This window comes from Microtus pennsylvanicus, chromosome 3, assembly GCF_037038515.1.
Source record: "Microtus pennsylvanicus isolate mMicPen1 chromosome 3, mMicPen1.hap1, whole genome shotgun sequence".
In the NCBI taxonomy this organism is placed as follows: domain Eukaryota; kingdom Metazoa; phylum Chordata; class Mammalia; order Rodentia; family Cricetidae; genus Microtus; species Microtus pennsylvanicus.
The window spans coordinates 110,615,786-110,635,787 of NC_134581.1; the positions used below are offsets into that span (position 1 = coordinate 110,615,786).

At 41.5% G+C, this 20,002-nt stretch overlaps 1 protein-coding gene across 8 annotated transcripts in view; it reads left to right on the forward strand.

The window, feature by feature from the left end:
• Nucleotides 1-20,002, forward strand: part of Yap1 (Yes1 associated transcriptional regulator) — an 87,429-nt gene that overhangs the window by 55,598 nt on the left and 11,829 nt on the right. For 2 of the 8 annotated variants that reach the window (XM_075966843.1, XM_075966844.1), the window contains exons 5-6: nucleotides 13,408-13,601; nucleotides 15,777-15,824. In XM_075966843.1, the coding sequence (XP_075822958.1) occupies nucleotides 13,408-13,601; nucleotides 15,777-15,824 (242 nt within the window). The remainder of the gene's footprint in view (nucleotides 1-13,407; nucleotides 13,602-15,776; nucleotides 15,825-20,002) is intronic. The other 6 variants (XM_075966845.1, XM_075966846.1, XM_075966847.1 and 3 more) reach the window with 3 other exon arrangements.

The following is a 20,002-nucleotide window of genomic DNA, read 5'->3' on the forward strand; positions in this document are numbered from 1 at the left end:
CTTAGTAACACTCTTCGAGCTGTTTCCATTCTCCGCTTCCAGATTTCTCTTTAACAAGTACAGGAGAGTTCCAAGGGCTAGAACTCAATGTATTGAGCATTTAGTTGCTCCTGTACCAGCTGTTTTAAAGCCTACAGTTTCTCTATTGTTAGAGGTCATTGCTTAACCCATACAGGTTTGTCTGTCAACCATTTTAAAGGTGGGGCTGTTGGTGCCTTTGAAATATCAGCAGCTGTTGTACCCTGTTCTTGTACAACCTGATGTTGGGTGACTGTTCTTTATATAGTATCCTGTAGTATTTTTCCTAGAAACATACGTAATTTATGGTTTATTTCTGAGATTCAGAGAATATTAATCTGAGTATTCCATTGCTGTAACGAATTATGTCCCCAGAAATTCATTGCTGTGTTAGCTACATATGACTTGCATTTTCCTTTCTGTCCTTCTGGTCCTATCCATTCCATCCATCTTTTGCTCTGTTTTAACTGAGGTAAAATTCAGATCCCTAAAAGCTGAACGTTTACATCCTGAAGAGGGGTAGTTTGGGTGCTAAGATTCTGATGAAATTATTGTTATATCCCTACCTGTGTCTACCAGATCTTCAATGACAACATCATTTATATGTATTTTTAGTTTGGGTCTTTGTTCGTTTATAAAAGTTTGCCAAAATACTATTATGGTTTCTCCTGAGTATTTTGTTCTCTCTTCTATAGTTGTTCTATTATCCAGAGCAATATAGTTTGTTGGTTTTTTTCTCCAATAGGCATTAGGTTCTTTAATTGCTCTGGGAAGGTGTTTCCTCTAAGATGGCATAGGGACCTACTAGAGGCCTCTCAGGGAGTTTCCCCAACAGTAGAGGAGAATCTTGAATGTGTATTCCTTGCTAATCTACCTTCATTAGTCCAATGCCTGCCTTTGCCACACCTTCCACATAATCTAGAAGGGAGGGGTGTTCAGAATGGATTATTCTAATCTCTGAAAATCACCTATCTTACCCACGCATCATCATAGTCATGAGATTCAATATTATTGTATCTAGAATCCATTCCTCCAAAGATGCTGACCTTGCCTTTAACAGTCTATCCTTTTGCATGTAGAATTTTGCATAGAGATTGGATAATCTTTTTTATTATTGTTTTTATTGAGTTATATATTTTTCTGCACTCTCCTCCCTTCTTCTTCTTGTCCCTTCTACCCTCCCATGGTCTCCATGCTCCCAGTTTACTCAGGAGATAGGTTTTTTTCTACTTCCATGTAGTTAAGATTCATGTATGTCTCTCTTAGGGTCCTCATTGTTGTCTAGGTTCTCTGGAATTGTGAAATGTAGGCTGGTTTTTCTTTGCTTTATGTAGAAAAGCCACTTATGAGTGAGTACATATGATATTTGTCTACCTCACTCAATATAATGTTTTCTAGATCTATTCATTTGCCTGCAAATTTCAAGGTGTCATGGCTGTTTTTTTCTTCATTGTGTAAATGTACCACATTTTCTTTATCCATTCTTTGGTCGAGGGCCATTTAGATTGTTTCCAGGTTCTGGCTATAACAAACAATGCTGTTAGAACATAGTTAAGCACATATCCTTGTGGTATGATTGAACATCCTTTGGGTATATACCCAAAAGTGGTATTGCTGGGTCTTTAGGTAAGTTGTTTTCTAATTTTCTGGAAACTCGCCATACTGATTTCCAAAGGGGCTGTACCAGCTTGCACTCCCACCAGCGATGCAGAAGTGTTCCTTTATCCCACATTCTCTCCAGCATAAGTTGCCATCAGTGTTTTTGATCTGGTCCATTCTTACAGGTGTAAGATGGAATCTCAGAGTTGTTTTGATTTGCATTTCTCTGATGGCTAAGGATGTTGAGCATTTCTTTAAGTATCTTTCAGTCATATTTTAGATTTCTCTGTTTAGGTCTTTATCCCATTTTTTATTGGATTTATTTGTTCTTTTGATGACCAGTTTTTTGAGATTTTTGTATATTTTGGAGATCAGCCCTCTGTCCTATATGGGGTTGGTGAAGATCTTTTTTTCCATTCTGTAGCCTACCGTTTTGTCTTGTTGTGGCTGTATCTTTTGCTTTATAGAAACTTATCAGTTCCAGCAGATCCCATTTATTGTTTCGCTCAGTGTCTGTGCTACTGGGGTTATATTTAGGAAGTGGTCTCCAATGCCAATGCGTCCAAGTGTACTTTCCACTTTCTCTTCTATGAGGTTCAGTGTGGTTGGCTTTATGTTGAGGTCTTTGACCCATTTGGACTTGAGTTTAGTGCATGGTGAGAGATACAGATCTATTTTCATTCTTCTACATGTTGACATCCAGTTATGCCAGCACCATTTGTTGATTATGCTTTCTTTTTTCCATTTGATATTTTTTGCTTCTTTGTCAAAACTCAGGTGTTCGTAGGTGTGTGGATTGATTGATATCTGGATCTTCAATATAGTTCCATTGATCCATTGTTTTTATGCCAATACCAGGTTGTTTTCAGTACTGAGCTCTGTAGTACAGTTTGAAGTCAGAGATTGTAATGCCTCCCAAAGTTCCAGTAACCAGTATTGTTTTGGCTATTCTGGGTTTTTGTTTTTCCATATGAAATTGAGTATTGTTCTTTTGAGGTCTGTGAAGAACTTTGCTGGGATTTCTTGATGGGCATTGCATTGAATCTGTAGATTGCTTTTGTTAAGATTGCCATTTGCACTATGTTAATATAACTATTCAAGAGCATGAGAGATTTTTCCATTTTCTGATGTCTTCTTCAATTTCTTTCTTCAAAGATTTAAAGTTCTTGTCATACAGGTCTCTTTTGGTTAGAGTTCCTTAAAAATATTTTATGTTATTAGCAACTATTATAAAGGGTGATGTTTCTTTTGATTTCTTTCTCAGTCCATTTATCATCTGTGTAAAGAGGGCTACTGATTTTTTTTTTTTAGTTACTCTTGTATCCTGCTACATTACTGAAGGTGTTTATGAGTTGTAGAAGTTCCTTGATAGAATTTTTGAGGTCGCTTATGTAAACTATCATATCATCAGCAAATAGTGATAGTTCGACTTCTTTTCCGATTTGTATCCCCTTGATCTCTCTTTGATGTCTTATTGCTCTAGCTAGGACCTCAAGAACTATATTGAATAGATAACGGAGAGAGTGAACAACCTTGTCTTGTTCCTGATTTCACTTGGATAGCTGGGAGTTTCTCTCCATTTAGTTTGATGTTGGCTGTTGGCTTGCTGTATATTGCCTTTATTATGTTTAGGTATGTTTCTTGTATCCCTGCTCTCTCCAAGACCTTTATCATGAAGGGATGTTGTATTTTGTTGAAGGCTTTTTCAGCATCTAATGAGATAATCATGTGGTTTTTATTTTTTCATTTGTTTATATGGCGGATTACTTTGACAGATTTTCATGTGTTGAAAACATCTCTGCATCTCTGAGATGAAGCCAACTGTCGTGGTGGATGATTTTTCTGATGTGTTCTTGGATTCGATTTGCCAGTGCTTTGAGAATTTTTGCATCAATGTTCATGAGTGAGATTGGTCTGTAATTCTCTTTCTTAGTAATGTCTTTATGTAGTTTGGCTATCAGGGTAATTGTGCCTCATAAAAACAGTCTGGCAATGTTTCTTCTGTGTGTGTGTGTGTGTGTGTGTGTGTGTGTGTGTGTGTGTGTAGAACAATTTGAGCAGTATAGGTATTAATTCTTTGAAAATTTTGTAGAAATCTACACTGAAACCCTCTGTCCCTGGTCATTTTTTTGGTTGGGAGACTTTTGATGACTATTTTTATTTCTTTAGCAGTTATAGGTCTATTTAATGTGCTAATTTGGTTTTGATTTACTTTTGGTAAGTGATATTTATCCAGAAAGTTGTCTATTTCCTTTACGTTTTCCAATTTTGTTGAATACAGGTTTTCAAAATATGACTTAATGATCCTCTGGATTTCCTCTCTGTCTATTGTTATGTCCCCCCTTTCCTTTCTGAATTTGTTAATTTGGGTATTCTCTTTCTGCCTTTTGGATAGTTTTGTCTATTGTTGATTTTTCGAAGAATCAACTCTTCTCATTGTTTCTTTGTATTGTTTTCTTTGTTTCTTTGTTTCCTTTTGGTTTTTCGAGACAGGGTTTCTCTGTGGCTTTGTAGCCTGTCCTGGAACTCGCTCTGTAGACCAGGCTGGTCTCGAACTCACAGAGATCCGCGTGCCTCTGCCTCCCCAGTGCTGGGATTAAAGGCGTGCGCCACCATCGCCTGGCTGTTTTCTCTGTTTCTATTTTGCTGATTTCAGCTCTTAATTTGATTATTTTCTGCTGTCTAGTTCTCCTTGGTAAGTTTGTTTCTTTTCTTGTTTTAGAGTTTTCAGATGTTCTGTTAACTCAGTAGTGTGGGATTTTTTTAGACATTTAGTACTTAGTCTTTAGTCTTAACACTACTTTCATTGTGTCCCAGAAATTTGGTTATGTTGTGTGGTCATTCTTATTGAATTTTAGGAAGTCTTTCATTTCTTCCTTTGTTTTTTCCTTGACCCATTGATGATTTAGGTGAGCATTGTTTAATTTCTATGTGTTTGTGGGCTTTTTGGAATTAGTGCTGCTGTTGAATTCTAATTTTAAGCTATGGTGATCTGATAAGATACATGGGGTTATTCCATTTTTTAAAAACATCTGTTCAGGTTTGCTTTGTTGCCTCATATGTGGTCAATTTTTGAGAAGGTTCCATGAGGTGCTGAGAAGAAGGTATATTCTTTTATGTTTGGATGAAATGTTCTATAGATGTCTGTTAAGTCCATTTGAGTCATAACATCTGTTCGTTCCCTTATTTCTCTGTTCATTTTCTGTCTGACTGACCTGTCCAGTGGTGAGAGTGGGGTATTAAAGTCTCCCACTATCAGTGTGTAGGGTTTAATGTGTGATTTAAGCTTTAGAAGTGCTTCTTTTACATATGAGGATGCCCTTGTATTTGGGGCATAGATGTTCATTCAGTATTGAGATTTTTTTTTTTCTGTGACCAATATAAAATGTCCTTCTTTGTCTGGTTTGATTGATTATAGTTTGAAGTCTATTTTGTTAGATATTAGGATAGCTACAGCAGCTTGTTTCTTAGGTCCACTTGATTGGAAAAATTTTTTCCCAACCTTTTACTCTGAGGCGCTGTCTGTCTTTGAAGTTGCGGTGTGTTTCTTTTTTTAAAAAAAATATTTATTTATTTATTATTATACAGTATTTTATCTACATGTATTCCTGCAGGCCAGAAGAGGGCACCAGACCTTATTACAGATGGTTGTGAGCCACCATGTGGTTGCTGGGAATTGAACTCAGGACCTTTGGAAGAGCAGGCAATGCTCTTAACCACTGAGCCATCTCTCCAGCCCGCTGTGTGTTTCTTGTATGCTGCAGAAGGATGGATTCTGTTTTCATATCCAATCCGTTAGCCTATGTCCCTTTATGTTAAGGGATAATAATTACCAGTGATTGCCAATTCCTATTATTTTAGTTTTTATTGTTGGTGATGTTAGTGTGTGTGTGTGTGTGTGTGTGTGTGTGTGTGTGTGTTTTCCTCCTTTGGGATTTGCTGCTATGAGATCATTTATTGTCTGTGTTTTTGTGAATGTAGCTAACTTCCTTGGTTTGGAGTTTTCCTTCTAGTACTTTGTGTAGGCCTGCTTTTGTAGCTAGGTATTGGTTAAATCTGGTTCTATCATGGAATATCTTGTTTTGTCCTTCTATGGTGATTTAAAGTTTGTGGTCTGGGCTGGCATTCATAGTCTCTTAATGTCTGCATATGACTTGACCAGGACCTTCTGCTTTCGTTGTTTCCATTGAGAAGTCAGGTGTAATTCTGATAGATCCTTTATTTGTTCCCTGACCTTTTCCCTTTCCAGTTCTTAATATTCTTTCTTTATTCTGTATGTTTAGTGTTTTGATTATTATATGGCGAAGGGTAGTCTTTTACTTTATTTATTTTTATGATCCAGTCTATTTGAAGTTCTGTAAGCTGCTTCTTGTATCTTTATGAAAACCTAAGATATGCATATCTTTCTTTAGGTTGAGGAAGTTTTCTTCTTTGATCTTGTTGAATATATTTTATGTGTCTTTGAGCTGGAGTTCTTCTATCCCTGTCATTCTTAGGTTTGGTCTTTTCATGGTGTCCCATATTTCCTGGATTTTGTGTGTTAAGGTTTTGTTAGATTCCTTTTTGTTTTGTTTTGTTTTGTTTTTGGTTTGTTTGTTTGGTTTTGGTTTTTCGAGACAGGGTTTCTCTGTGGTTTTGGAGCCTGTCCTGGAACTAGCTCTTGTAGACCAGGTTGGTCTCGAACTCACAGAGATCCGCCTGCCTCTGCCTCCCGAGTGCTGGGATTAAAGGCGTGCGCCACCACCACCCGGCTCCTTTTTGTTTTTTTACCAATACATTGATTTCCTCTATTGTATCTACAGCACTTGAGATTCTCTCTTCCATGTCTTGTATTCTGCTGTTTGTTTATGCTTGCATTTGTGGTTCATGATCATTTTCTTATAATTTTTGTTTCTATAATTCTCTTGCTTTGTTTTCTTTATTGTCTCTATTTTAGTTTTTAAGTCTTTAATCATTTAACCTTTCACCTGTTTGATTGCTTTTTCTTGTTTTCCTTTAAGGAATTTGTTGATTTCTTCCAATTTTTTATCTTTCCCTCCATTTCTTTGAGTGAAATTTTCATTTCCTCTTTAAGGGCCTCAAACATTCTCCTAAAGTTATTTTTTAGGTCATTTACTTCTGCTTCATCTCTATTTGGTTGTTCAAGTCTTGTGGCTATAGGGCTACTAGTTTTTATTGGTGTGGTGTTGCGTGTGTTCTTACATTGTCTATCTGTCTTTTCCTCTGATTGGTATATTCCGTGCTGTCTGTGTTTCTGGTGATCAGTCTTCCAGGTACCAGTGGATCCAAGGCTCAGATCGTTACTTCTTGTGTACAGTCAGGGCCATGGTTCTAGTCACCCTGGAGGTCACTACGTGTTCCTGGAGGTTGCTTAATGGTCCCTGTGGTCACTCTGCAATACTGGAAATCATTAGGGCCTGCTCCTAGTGGGAGGTTGCTGGTTTGAGCGTGCTCCAGTGGAGGTTGCTGGCTCAGGCCTGCTCCCTCAGTGGTTGCTCCCTTGTACTTACTCACGTGGGGGTCACTGGTTCAAACTTGCTCTGGCAGAGGTCACCGGCTCAAGCCTGCTCTATAATGGGCATATTTAAAAGTCAGAGATTCAATTATTGTTTGTTTAGCTTCTGAATTTGGTATCATTCTCTTTACTGCAGATGTCAGTCTTTGTAAGGAATCTGTGAAGGTTTTCTCTTGGGCCCTATATGACTTTAGTAAATGACTCAATTTCTTTCCTATTTTTCCAATTTTGTCCCAAGCATTCCAAGCTCTTCCGTGGCACAAATCATCTAAGGCCTGTATCTTAGCATTCAAATTATCCAACTTTTTTAGCCATAAGACAAATGATAAAGCTGATAATGTATACATTTGAGATTACATAAATCCCATCTAAATTAGATATCCTCATTTGTTCCATTTTTAAACTCTAGCATATTATCGTACAGAGACCCAAATCCCTCCATTGTAATGGTTTCTCTCATTTTTTAATGTGTGAAGAAAGTCTTTTTTAACTAATTCCTCCGTTTAAGAATCCCCAATTGTCTTGTTTAAGAATCCCCAATTGTCTTCCCAAATCTACCGATGATGTTGATGAAGATGTGAGACTTATTGCTGCTGTGTAGAACAGTAAAAGCCTGAATGATTTCAAGGCAGCTCCCTGGTTTGGCAGCTGCCTGAGAATGGGGTTCAGGGAGAGCCCGCTACCTATGGTAGAGAAAGAGAGAGAGCCAGCTGCCTGAAAAAACGGGCAAAGGGGATTTTCGAGGATCGGGGACTGCCTAAAGCAGAACCAGCCAGTGTAGGGCAGGTGAGTCCTGTGGTGTTTGGAGCCCAAGTGCTTCTGGAGTTTGGTTGGCAGCTGGAGACTGTTTCAAACAGGCTACAACAGGAAAATCCCGAACTCACTCAGAGGCTTTGGGGGAGAAAGAAAAGAAAGCCTAGCTAGATGGGGCTGGAACCCCATATGCAGCTCCAGCCTGTCCTGGTGGCTAAAAAGCCACAGGTAAACAGCTTTATCGTGAATTCATACCCCAAAGGTTGAACGCCCATTGTAGCACGTTTATTAAATACCCAGAGGTAGGTTTGGGGGTTCAACCTGAAGATCAGAAAAGCAAAGTACTCGCCTGTATGAATGTTCAGACCAAAAAAGAGGGTAACTTCCCGTATTATCCCACCTTATATTTCTCTTCAGTGCTGGGATGGGCATGTATCACCATCGCCTGCCCTCTGGCTAACTAATGTGGTACTGGGATTAAAGAGGTGTGCTACAGATTAATAGAAATTTAAGATACAAGAGCTAGGTAGGAATATGCCTAAGCCATTGGCCAAGCAGCGTTATAACTAATGTAGTTTCTGTGTGATTATTCAAGTATGGGTGGCCAGGAAATGAGGGTGCAGTCTCCAATTACATCCTATGTTTGTTTGACCCATGTTGTGGAATATTTAACTATATAAAATTGTGTTACATTTGTTTATGCTACGGAATAATACTTTAACTGTGTAAAGGTGTGTTGTGTTTGTTTCTGCTGCCTTTGTTAATGATGTAGAGTTGTCATGTATTACATTGGTTTATGCTGTGTTTGTTTAATTATATAATAATGATCTTGCCTGCCTAAGGCACCTGATTGGTCTAATAAAAAGCTGAAGATCCAATAGTAAAAGAAAGAAAGAAAGAAAGAAAGAAAGAAAGAAAGAAAGAAGGAAGGAAGGGAGGGAGGAAGGAAAGAAAGAAAGAAGAGAAAGATATGTGCTACTGGCCTGTATGGCTGACTAGTGTGACTGTTTTTGCATTCTGGTCTTCAGGCAAGCTTTATTTATTTATTAAAATATAGATGAATATCACTCCGGTTAGGTGACCTACCCAGGCTTGCCCTAATACAGACACTTAAGGATTAACTAACTGCAGGTTAGGTCTCCAGGATAGCACCAATGTTCTAGTGTAAGTAGCCTACCTTAGGGCTTGCAGAGGTGGCTCAAAGTTACTAGCACTTGTTCCTCTCGCAGAGATTCACAATCATCTGTAATTCCAGTTCCAGAGGAATCCAACAACCTCTGAGTATACCAGGCACACTGTGGTGCACAGATATACATGCAAGCAAAACATACACAAAATAAAAATGAAGCTTTTAAAAAACAGCTCACCCCATTCTTTTGCCAACAATACAATTAATTAAAACCCAGAAATTAGAGGCTTACTTTTTAAAAATACACCCTGCTTTATTAACTCTTTTAATTAACATGAAGGGTGTCCTTATGTGTGGCTGTCTGTGCACTATGTGGCAGCACCAGAGAGAAGGGCGGTGCTGTGATCTAATTAGATTGCACACCAGAGTAGGCTATTCAGAAATAGAAATAAGAAATAACCAGTATAGATGACAAAAAATTATTAAGTGGAAGCTATGAACCCATGGAGAATAAATAAGGGAAGTTTAGAAGATGTCTAAAAGCGAAAAGAACTCATGGCTTCCTTTTTATCACAAGCAAACAATTACCACATACACTGTGAGGAAGCAAATGCAATGGCCCAGCCAGACAAACCTGGAATCCCAGCACTTGGGACGCTGGGACAAAAGGGTTGGGAGTTTGAGGCCAGCCTGGGCTACATGGTAGATTATCGTGTAGAAGAACACACGAGCATAGTTCATGTGCAGCAAAGGGACTGAACTGCAGTTCATGCTGGGTGAGAGGGTACAGCATCCTTGAAGCCTTAGGATTGCTCTCCCCAGCAAGAGGGGTAAGGAACACTGGGAGTTTTTTAGACTTTAGAATAGGCCTAGCAAAAGTGAAGACACACTGGGGTGGGTATATTCTTTTCTCTTTTTACCCTCAGATAAGTGAAGTTGACTTTGTGGGAGAAGAGTCTCCTTGGCTGTTAGTACTGAGGGTGTGGCTGAAATCTGGTTTGGGGCACAGCGAGCATGGAACCTTTTCATGACTGAAAGCCAACAGAAAAAGCTGCTCAGGTCCTCTGTCATAGCACAAGGACACCAGCCAAAACATTATCATGAGCATTGTCGGGATGTCCTCGGACTCACTGCCTGAGTGAATAAGACGCTGTGGAGCCAGCTCATCCTAAACAGTCTTAAATCCTGCACAAACGAAATTTCAGGTGATCAAGATATATGGCAAAATTAGAACTTCAGATAAATACCTCTGAAGGATTGGTAAATTGCTGCCATGTGGAACTTCTAAGGAAAGAATGAATCATTAAAACACATTTAGGATTTGTTTCTGCTGCATCCTATGAACACTGTTTAGATTCGTTTTTAAACAAATTATTTTTAAAAAAACCAATTGACAGATACTATAAACACCATAAGGAACTGATGGATTTGAGCAGTGTAATCATGTCTTTGTTGTTATTTTAGTGTTTATGTGTTTCAGATATGTGTTTTGAAATGTTAGTGTGAGTTTCTCACATCTGAGAGCTGACGAAATGGATCAGTGGGTAAAAGCTGCCACGGAAGCCTGAAGAACCCGAGTTTACTCTCTGGAACCCATGTGAAGGCCGGGGTGCCTTGCACTGCACCTGTAGTCCTGGTGCTCTGCTGTAAGATTGGGGGTGGAGACAGGAGAATCAGCTGATGCTTATGAGCCATCTGATGTTTGGAGTGCACAGTAAGAGACTGCTCCATGGTTGTCAGTGTGATACAAGCTAAAGTCATCCGCGAGGAGGGAAACTCAGTTGAGAAAACGCCTCCAGAAATAGGATTGTAGGCAGGCCTGTAGAGCATTCTCTTATTTAGCAATTGATGGGAAAGAGTCCAGCCTGCTGTGGCTGGTGTCATCCGTAGGCTGGTGGTTCTGGGGTCTGCCAGTAAGACCAAGCAAGTCAGGAGGCACACCTCCCTGTGATCTCTAGCTCCTGCCTCCTGGTTCCTGTCCTGTTTGAATTCCTGTCCTGACTTCCTTTGAAGATGAACTGTAAGGTGTGAGGTGAAAGAGGAGTACCCTTGGCTAATACAGATGAGAGAACTGACTTGAGCTGTGCACACACAGGGTCGCGTTGTTTGTCTGAAAATATGGAAGACAGAGGTGCAACAAGTTTAGCTGTCAGTTGATAACTTGGGGAGTGGTGAGGGACAGACACACGAGGCTCTCTGTATTATTTCTGTTTCTACATGCTTATGGAAATTCTTTTTAAAGATCCAAAGTATAGTCTTGGATGCCTAGAAATATGCTTCTCAGTATGCGTCATGATTTGTGAAATCACAGTAGGTGTCTGTGACAGTGGGGAATGATTCTCTGTTCCAAAATAAACGTATGCAGCAAGTGGCGTGGGAAGTAAGTTTACTAACTTGAGTCCTCTGCAGAAGTAAGTCTAAACTAAGTAAATGTAACTGAAAAAATTACGAAGGGAGGGGGGGAAAACAGAAAATCTGGGTTGGGGTGGAAGTATAGGAACAAGGGGAGGAATAAAAATAAAATTGATAAACCACTGTGTAGTCTAACAGCAAATGGCTCAGGTCTTGCTGAAATCTGGCTCACACAGAGAGTGATCTTGATTTCCCCCTTCCAATGTTCTTGTTCCGTATTACCATACTGCTGACATCGTAGAGGACCTAGGTAGACGGAAGAGAAGGTAGGGTTCCTGTTTCGAGTTTTAGACCAATAGCTAGAATGTCTCCCTTGGTGGATAAGTAATTCTTATCTGCTCTTCACATTTGTTTATTGGTCCTGTTCTGCTCCTGTGGTGGTTTAGTACTCTTCTTGTGGCTTTGACCTGCTCATCCCTGTGGGGAATGGCTGGAGAGAATGACTGTGGCGGGAATGAGAGACTACATCTCTCCTGCAGGTCTTCTCCCTCCCCCTTTTATTCAGTCTGGCTACCCAGTTTGTGAGTTGATGCCACCCATGTTCATCTTGGTTCCTCCCTCATTAGCTGAGCCTATCCGGAAGCATCCTCACAGAGAATACTAGAGGCATGTCTTCCAGATTATTCTAGGACCCATCAACTTGACAGATGACCTAACTACCACAGGGATTGAATGAACCCTGGGCCTTTCACAGACAGGCATGTATGTGTTAATGCCATTCAGCTAGATCCATAGCCCGTCAAGATTTATAACTGTACACTGGGAATGCCGGGTTTGCTCACAAAAGAGGGCAGGATGGATGTACAAGGACCTTTCCCTGGAAGCTAGTAGCTAAAGAGTGATTTAATTCTGCTTTCTTTTTAATGTCCTTCTAAAGCATCAGGCATGCTGCCCCTGATGTTGTTGGGAAGTGTTTCTTGCTCTTAAGGGATGCTGTCAGGTTGATACAAGATGGCTAAGGCAAGAGGCTTGGGTGGTAAATGCACTGCCTCTGAACCTGGTGAGCTGAGTTTGATCCCTGGGACTCACATTGTGGAAGAGACAACAGCCTCCTGCAAGGTGTCTTCTGACCTTTACAGGCCCACAGTGGCACACCCAGAGATAAGTATGTGAACAAAACTGGTTCCTCTAGAAGACAAACTAGTCCAAATGGATTATATGGGTTCAGTGACAAAAGTTGACTTTCTGGGTGGTATGTCCGGGTTATGGTCATGTTAATGAAACCTTACTTGGAAGGGGTCACGCAGGGTCACTGAATTTATATCCTTTATAAAAAGTCTTCAACCTTGTTTTTAATGGTTGTGCATGCACACATGCATGCACGCAGATTGTGTGTGGACGTCAGAGGACAACTTTTTGGCATCAGTTCTCCTCCCATCTTACTTTTGAGACAGTCTTCTCCCTGCGTACCGTAGATTAGCCAACCCTCAAGGAGTTTCCTGGGGGTTCTCCTCCTCTGCCTCCTGTCTCAACTGCTGGGATTACAGATGTGTGCCATTACATTCTGGTTTTTGTTTTTGTTTGTTTGTTTGTTTTTCGTTTTTCAAGACAGGGTTTCTCTGTGGCTTTGGAGCCTGTCCTGGAACTAGCTCTGTAGACCAGGCTGGTCTCGAACTCACAGAGATCCGCCTGCCTCTGCCTCCCGAGTGCTGGGATTAAAGGCGTGCGCCACCATCGCCCAGCTACATTCTGTTTTATATGTGGTAAATACCTTTATCTGCCAAGCACCTCAGTGTCCCCTCTTACTGTATTTGCATAGCTTGCCACTTTGGTGGCATATGCTTTGATTCCTATTCTCTGATGCTATACAAGTTCCATTTGCCTTAGGGCTTCTGTAACAGTTGTGACGGCAGCAATGAGTCACAGCCATCATTCTCGCAGTGGCTCTTAAGGGATGTCTGGCTGACCATCTGTGTTCTTGCTTGCATACCTAAGTTGTTCTTTGCTAGTTTTTTCAGGACATGTCTCTGTTTCATTTCAGCCATGAACCAGAGAATCACTCAGAGCGCTCCAGTGAAACAGCCGCCACCCTTGGCTCCCCAGAGCCCGCAGGGAAGCGTCCTAGGTGGGGGCAACTCCAACCAGCAGCAGCAGATGCAACTGCAGCAGCTGCAGATGGAGAAGGAGAGACTGCGCTTGAAGCAGCAAGAATTACTGCGGCAGGTGAGGCCACAGGTTAGAGTCCAGCCTTTCTCTTTCACTCTGCATTCTTACACAAGAGTCTCTGCTTTTATCTTAATTTTTGTTAAGGGGATGTTGGATTTATAAAAGTAGGGTCTGTCTGGCCTGTCCTTGTCCTCTTCCTTGACTGACTTCAGGCTACATACCCTGTAATTCATGGTCATGCAACATGAACAGCTGTGTTAGCCAGAGTGGTGGCTCATGCCTCTTACCCCGCACTTGGAAGGCCAGTACAGAAAGATCAGGAGTTCAAGACCAGCCTGAGCTTCATGAGACCCTATGTCAAAGCAAACAAAAAATAAAAGAACACATGAAAATTATCTGTTTGGGCCATAGTCATTGCAGTTTGAACAGAAATCAAAGGAAGCCGAGATGCTTGTCGCAAGGGCACATGCTGCAGACGCCGTGTTTCCCAGAGCTTCGTAGGTGGAGGTGCTCAGGGCCGTCCCCCGGAGAAAGACAATTTGTACCTTAAACGAATTCTTGGTAGAGAGTATACCAGTGTGACATTTTCTTTAATGACATGTTTCAGCATTGCTAAAGCAAAGAATTTCCTTTAAGACAGATTACAGCGATCCCTGAGTTTAGACTCCGCGTGTCTTTTGGTATGTTGTTTTCATGTGGAGGGACAGGAGGACCTGACGGCGAGGAACTTGAGACCCTTCCCTTCAGTACACACTGTTGGTGTTCAGGCTGAGTAAGAAATTTCTGAAAACAAGTTTGGGGCCAGGGTGTAGTCCAGAAGGAGCATTTGCCTAGCATGTGTGAGTTACTGGGCTCACAGAATCCCCAGCCCCACCCAACCATTTTGTTTGTTGTTTCTTACTTCAAGTATTTAAGATATTGTTGATAGTGGGAATTGGTCTTTGGCTAAGCAATAGATCTTTTCCAATTTGTATATCAACTCTTTGAATAGATGCTAACGTAGTACAGTAGCCAAGAGTGTACAAAAGGAGAATCTTCTTTACCTGGATTCTCTAGTTTTGGTTGTAAAATAACCAACTGTCTTGTTTACACTCCCACCCCCCCAAGATGTTGCAAACACAAAACTGTTTCTGCTCTTCCCAAGCTGCCTTTTCCAAATCAGAGGCACTGTGCACATTTAAAATCAGTTTTACATTATATACAGTAAGCTGAATCATGGAATCTCAGACAGACTCATCCTTAATGCTGGTCCTCCTTTATAAGGTGTCCCTGTGATCCAGATATGACTGGCAAAGTTTATGCCAATGGATGGTGGGAGAACGGTCTTGTAAAGCCATTTGTAACAGATGCACAGGGGAAGCATCCTAATGCAGGGGGTGCCCTGTTCACTCCCTCATGGGAGCAAAGAAGGGTACAATTGTATAAAAGACCGAGAACAAAGTAGCATAGCAAGGATTTCAGTGTGTGGACGTTAGAAGAAATAAAAAATAAAGCCTAGTGTGTTTTCTGTTGTGACCAAGTACTAACTGGGCAAAGTAAATGCAAGTTTCAATTTTACATGCATGTGGGCTACCAAAAATTAAGAAACTTTCATAATAAGAAGCTTACTTAATTTATAATGTCAATGTTTTCTCATTTTTACATTCATTTTTAAAGTAAAAACTGTTTTGTTGTCTCTCTGCTGTGTTACATCAGTTAGCCTGGTTTTCTTGGTGGGCCAGTTCTGCTGCTTCTAAAGAGTCTTTCTAACTGTTCTTGGGTGGTGGGTCCTGAACAGAATGGCCCCCTTCTTTGGGTGACCTCTGCTACTTTTCTCTGCTACCTACTACTGCCTCGTGTTGAAGGGACAGATCTCTGTTCTGATGCTAATGGACTATTTTGTTTAGCAGCCTGTAAATTGTGGACATCCTAAGGCCTCTGTGAATTTGTGTCTTATCACTGAAACATTGAAAGTTATCTCTTCCCGCTTCCTCTAACACAGAAGCAAAGAGCCTACCTGACTGTTACTAAATTTTGCCTTTGTCTTGGTGCCAAGTCTTGCTGTCTGTCTTCAGTGCTGCGACTGTGAGGGCCAGTCTGTTCCGTGGTGACTTCATTGGCTCCTGTCCTCCTTAGCCTGCTGTTCTTGGGTAGCTTGGGAATTCTGTGCTATGGTGAGATGTCTGGATACAGTTTATAATCAGCCTACACAGCCAAACCATGTGGCTTACAGTAATTTTTATCCGTCTTATTTTTTACTCTTAGGCAATACGGAATATCAATCCCAGCACAGCAAATGCTCCAAAATGTCAGGTAGGCTCTTATATGATGTTCTAGCATTGGGGGAAAAGATAACTAAATTAGGAAAGAGAGACACTGTTCCTGGCCCTGTCCTCTCTAGAGATGAGCCAGAGTGAATATGTTTGAATCATCTTTCTCCCAGGAGACTTAGCATCGCTTTTCCAAGGGACTGAGGACTGTCTGCCCGTGCCAGTCCTCCCAGGGTGTGTGTGTGTGGCTTTGGAGACTCCCAGGACTTCTTAGTTAGTGCGCACACAGTATGTGTCAGTAGTCATTCTGCCAGCCTCCAAATGTGTTTGATTTTTGTTTGAGCGGCTTAAAATAAATTTTTATCTCTTTTTCCTAACGTTTTAAAAGAATCATAATTGAGCTAGCAAAGAAAGTTGTTAGTTTATAAACTTGCAGGCTGTTCTTGGAAATCACAATGAATGAAAGTTTTTCTCAGTGGCCCTTCTGAAGGAAGGCATTGTAAATGCCGAAGCTCTCAGAGGAAATTGAGCTCTGCCCAGTTGGTGTTTCAGGTCTCTTTCTCCACGGGGAGCCCCAAGGCACAGTCACAGAAGAACCGGGTGTTGACATGGCTGCTCTTCTGCCTGACGGACTCCTATGTCGGCCATGGGAATAGTTGTGTTCTAGAAACCAAAGTGGATCATGCATATTTCTGCTGTATAATACTCAAGTTAATTAGTAGCTAGAGGGTCCATGTACCTCTCTTAGGTGAGCAGAAGCAGCCATGAAAAATGCTCCCTAACTTTCTTCCTTTGCTCCACCCTCACCTAGCTTTGCTTTGAGGAGTGAGTCACTGTATTATATAACTCAGACTGGCTTCGGCTTTTTCTGTGGCTCCCCTGCCTCAGCATCCCGAGTGCTAGGATTGCTGCCACACTGCAGCCAAGCATCTCGGGATCTTTGGAGCAGCTCTGGCTAATAAACAAAGGGTAGTGTTTGGGTTGGCTGTAGAGGCAGGGGCTACCAGAACGATACTCTGCCAGGGAATTCCTCGGCGATGACATCAGATATCATCCTCAGAGACCAGTTAACTTTGTAAGAAAATAAACTCTAACTTTCTTTTCTTTCTTTCTTTCTTTCTTTCTTTCTTTCTTTCTTTCTTTCTTTCTTTCTTTCAATTTTTGAGTCAGGCTGGCCTTGCTTCCAAATGCTAGGATTAAAGGTGTACACCACCACACTTGGTCTGAACTCTGTTCTCTATCTCATAAATGCCTTCATTAAAAAAAAAAAAAAACCCAAGTAAGAGAGTGAAAAATATTTAAGAGATAATTTTTGGAAATGCCACTACACATATTAAAGATTTAAAATACAGGTTTTGTGGGCATGGTTGTACAGACCTCCTGTACTTGGGAGGTGAAGACAGGGGGATCAGACCTTAGGATCTACCTTGGCTACATAGCAAGTTGGAGACCAGCTTATACTTAGATGAGACAAACAAAATGATTGGCTGCGTATGTTTTAGTTGTCAAAATACTATTGATTGTGAATTTGTCAATCAGTATATTTGATTGAGGTGGTGTAGTCTGTGGGATTGAAACAATCATGTGTTTCTCTCTTGTCCTACACATTTTTTCCAGACCTTAAGATATCATGTAGGGAAGAGAATATTGACTTTTCTCAATTAGCACAAGGGGTTTGTTTATTACTTGTCTAACAAAAGCCAGAACAGTGAAGGAAAGCGCAGTCTGTTTATTTAATCAGGTTTTTCATGACCCAGCAGTCTTCAGAAATAGCAGCCCAAAGACGTAGGGAAAACAGTTTTATACTGCAGTTCAGTGAGCACTAGGAGGAGGATAAAACGCTGTGCTGATAAACCAGCAGTTCTGGTACAGCCCCCTCAGATCAGGACGACTCCCTGGGGTGAGGTCTCAGGCCTTCTCTGGGGCTTAGAGACCACTTTCCTTGAAGAATTGGGCCGGGGGGGGGGGGGGAATGCTTCTGGACTTCATGGTTTGTGTTGCGGAGAAAGTTCTATTTGCCTTGACCATGGGCAGGAGAGAGTCAGAAAGGGACATGGCCTCCGAGGCCCTTCTTCTGACCCTTTGTTTCAGAGCACTCAGCTTGCCAAAGCATCCTACTACAGTGTCAGGGAAGGCTTGGTTTTGAGGGTTGTTTGTGTGTTTTTCACGGTTTCTCTGTGTTGGCCTGGCTGCCCTAGAACTCTGTAGATGGGGCCTCCAGAGATCTACTTGCCTTTGCCTCCCAAGTGCTGGGGTTAAAGGTGTGTGTTGCCATACCTGGCAGGAAAGATCTTAAATGAAGGTGACTTCCCAGGAGGTATAGGAGAGGATCGAACCAGCCGTGTCAGCCGGACGGTGCTCACTAGTCTACGAGGGCATGGGAAAGGAAGGTGCCAGACTTGCAAACTTCACAGCTGTTGCTTGGTTTGCCCTTCCTCACCATGTGAATGGAGAAATAGCTGTGGCTCCTTCACAGTTGATAGCACCTTGTGTACCAGAGTGTCAGCAGGCCCCAGACTCTAGAATGTGTATTGGTGGCTTCTGTTTTGTTTTAAAACAGGCTTTTAACTATGTAGGTCTCCCTGTCTTGGAACTGCCTGCTTTGACCAGGTTGGCCTCGAACTAGAAGTCTTTAGGATTCTGTCTTCTGAGTTGTGGCATTGCAAGTATGTACCTACTAGCACTGTCAACATTTTTAAGTTGCTAAAGTCAAAAACTTTTTGCAGTACTTTTGATGAGGTTAACAAATCATTTCTGTATTTGGGGTTCTGTGGCATCTGTACTTATGTCCCTGTGGGTTAATGAAAACCCTCAAGGCATGTGGTGTGAATCATACTGAAAGAAAGATTTTTAAGGCATTTTTAGATCTTCGTGATTAAATATGGAACTCGTCACATAATTTATTACAGTGTATTTACAGGATTCAGGAAAATTGTCCTTACATAGAGCTTAAGTTTTCATTTCTACAACCCAGAAGAAGCTGTAGCTCTGTCAACATCTCTGCTCTGAGTATGTGCATGCACTGTGCACGTCTTAGCCGGGCCTCGCAGCAGTGTGCCGCTTCTCAGCTGCAGAGGCCTGTGAGCGCAGTCTAGCTTATGTCGCAGGCCCTTCAGTGATGCAAAAACATCATCTTCTGGGAGGACTTTGCCCTCCCTCTCTGCTGAAAGTAGGGTTCTGCGCATCTGGACTTCTCACTCATGGCTCGTGGTGTGGTCAGTGGCCTCTGCATTTGGTGAGCTGTTCTTCATCAGTGAGATCCTTGCTCCTTCCCCTTCTCTCCTATCAGTTAAAGTTCTGTTTCTGAAGCCAAGTTTCACCCAGTTGCCAAAGACACTTCTCTGTGAATTTAGTAATAGCAAGGAGTTTGTCTTTCCCCCAGCCCCAAACTGTCAAGTTAGCAGACAAATTGTTTAAACACTTTTCCCAACACTAACTCTTTTCTCTGGAAAGTCCTACTTTTTCATAAATCCTAGATTTATTTAACTGGTTTCTCCAAGTTTTATTCTTTTGTGGGCATGTTAAAACATTTATAAAAATGGAAGGGGAAAGGAGAGCTTGGATGGAGGTGCACTCGAGACAGGCAAGAAACAGGCAATTGCGGCAAGTTCAAGGCCAGCCTGTTCTATGTTGTCAGTTCCTAGCATTCCAGGGCTGTAGTGAGATAGAGGGTTGGAGAGGAGCCGCAGTCACACACTGCTAATAGTTCACTCTGTTCTTTTTACTAACTGAAGTCTCTCCGAAGGTGCTTTCTGTTTGTTTGTTTGTTTGTTTTTGTCGTTTTTTTTCTTTTTTGCTTTGAGCCCCACGTTATAAAAGACCAATCTCTAGAAATCTGTGAGAAACCACTGTGAGATCTCAGTGTGGTCCTAAAGAACACTGCACTGTAGGTGTTTGTGGTGTCGCTTGCCAGAGCTAAGAAGTGTTTAGTCCTCATGGTCCCAAGTATACAGCATATTCTGTCAGTCAGAAGAGTTATCGTGGATTTGGAGGTCATCTGGTAGATGACACAGACATTAAGAAACTAGGAAGGAAGGTCAGTGGGTGGTAGAGCGCCTGCCTAAGCTACCACATCCTAAACGCAATCCCTAACACCAAAAAGTGAGCCCATAGGACTGCCCAGGAGGTAGGAAGTTTAAGACAAGGCCCTATCAGAATAAAGGGGGTGAGGACACATAATTCACTGAGTGTGCTTGCCTCCCGTGCATGACTCCAGGGTTC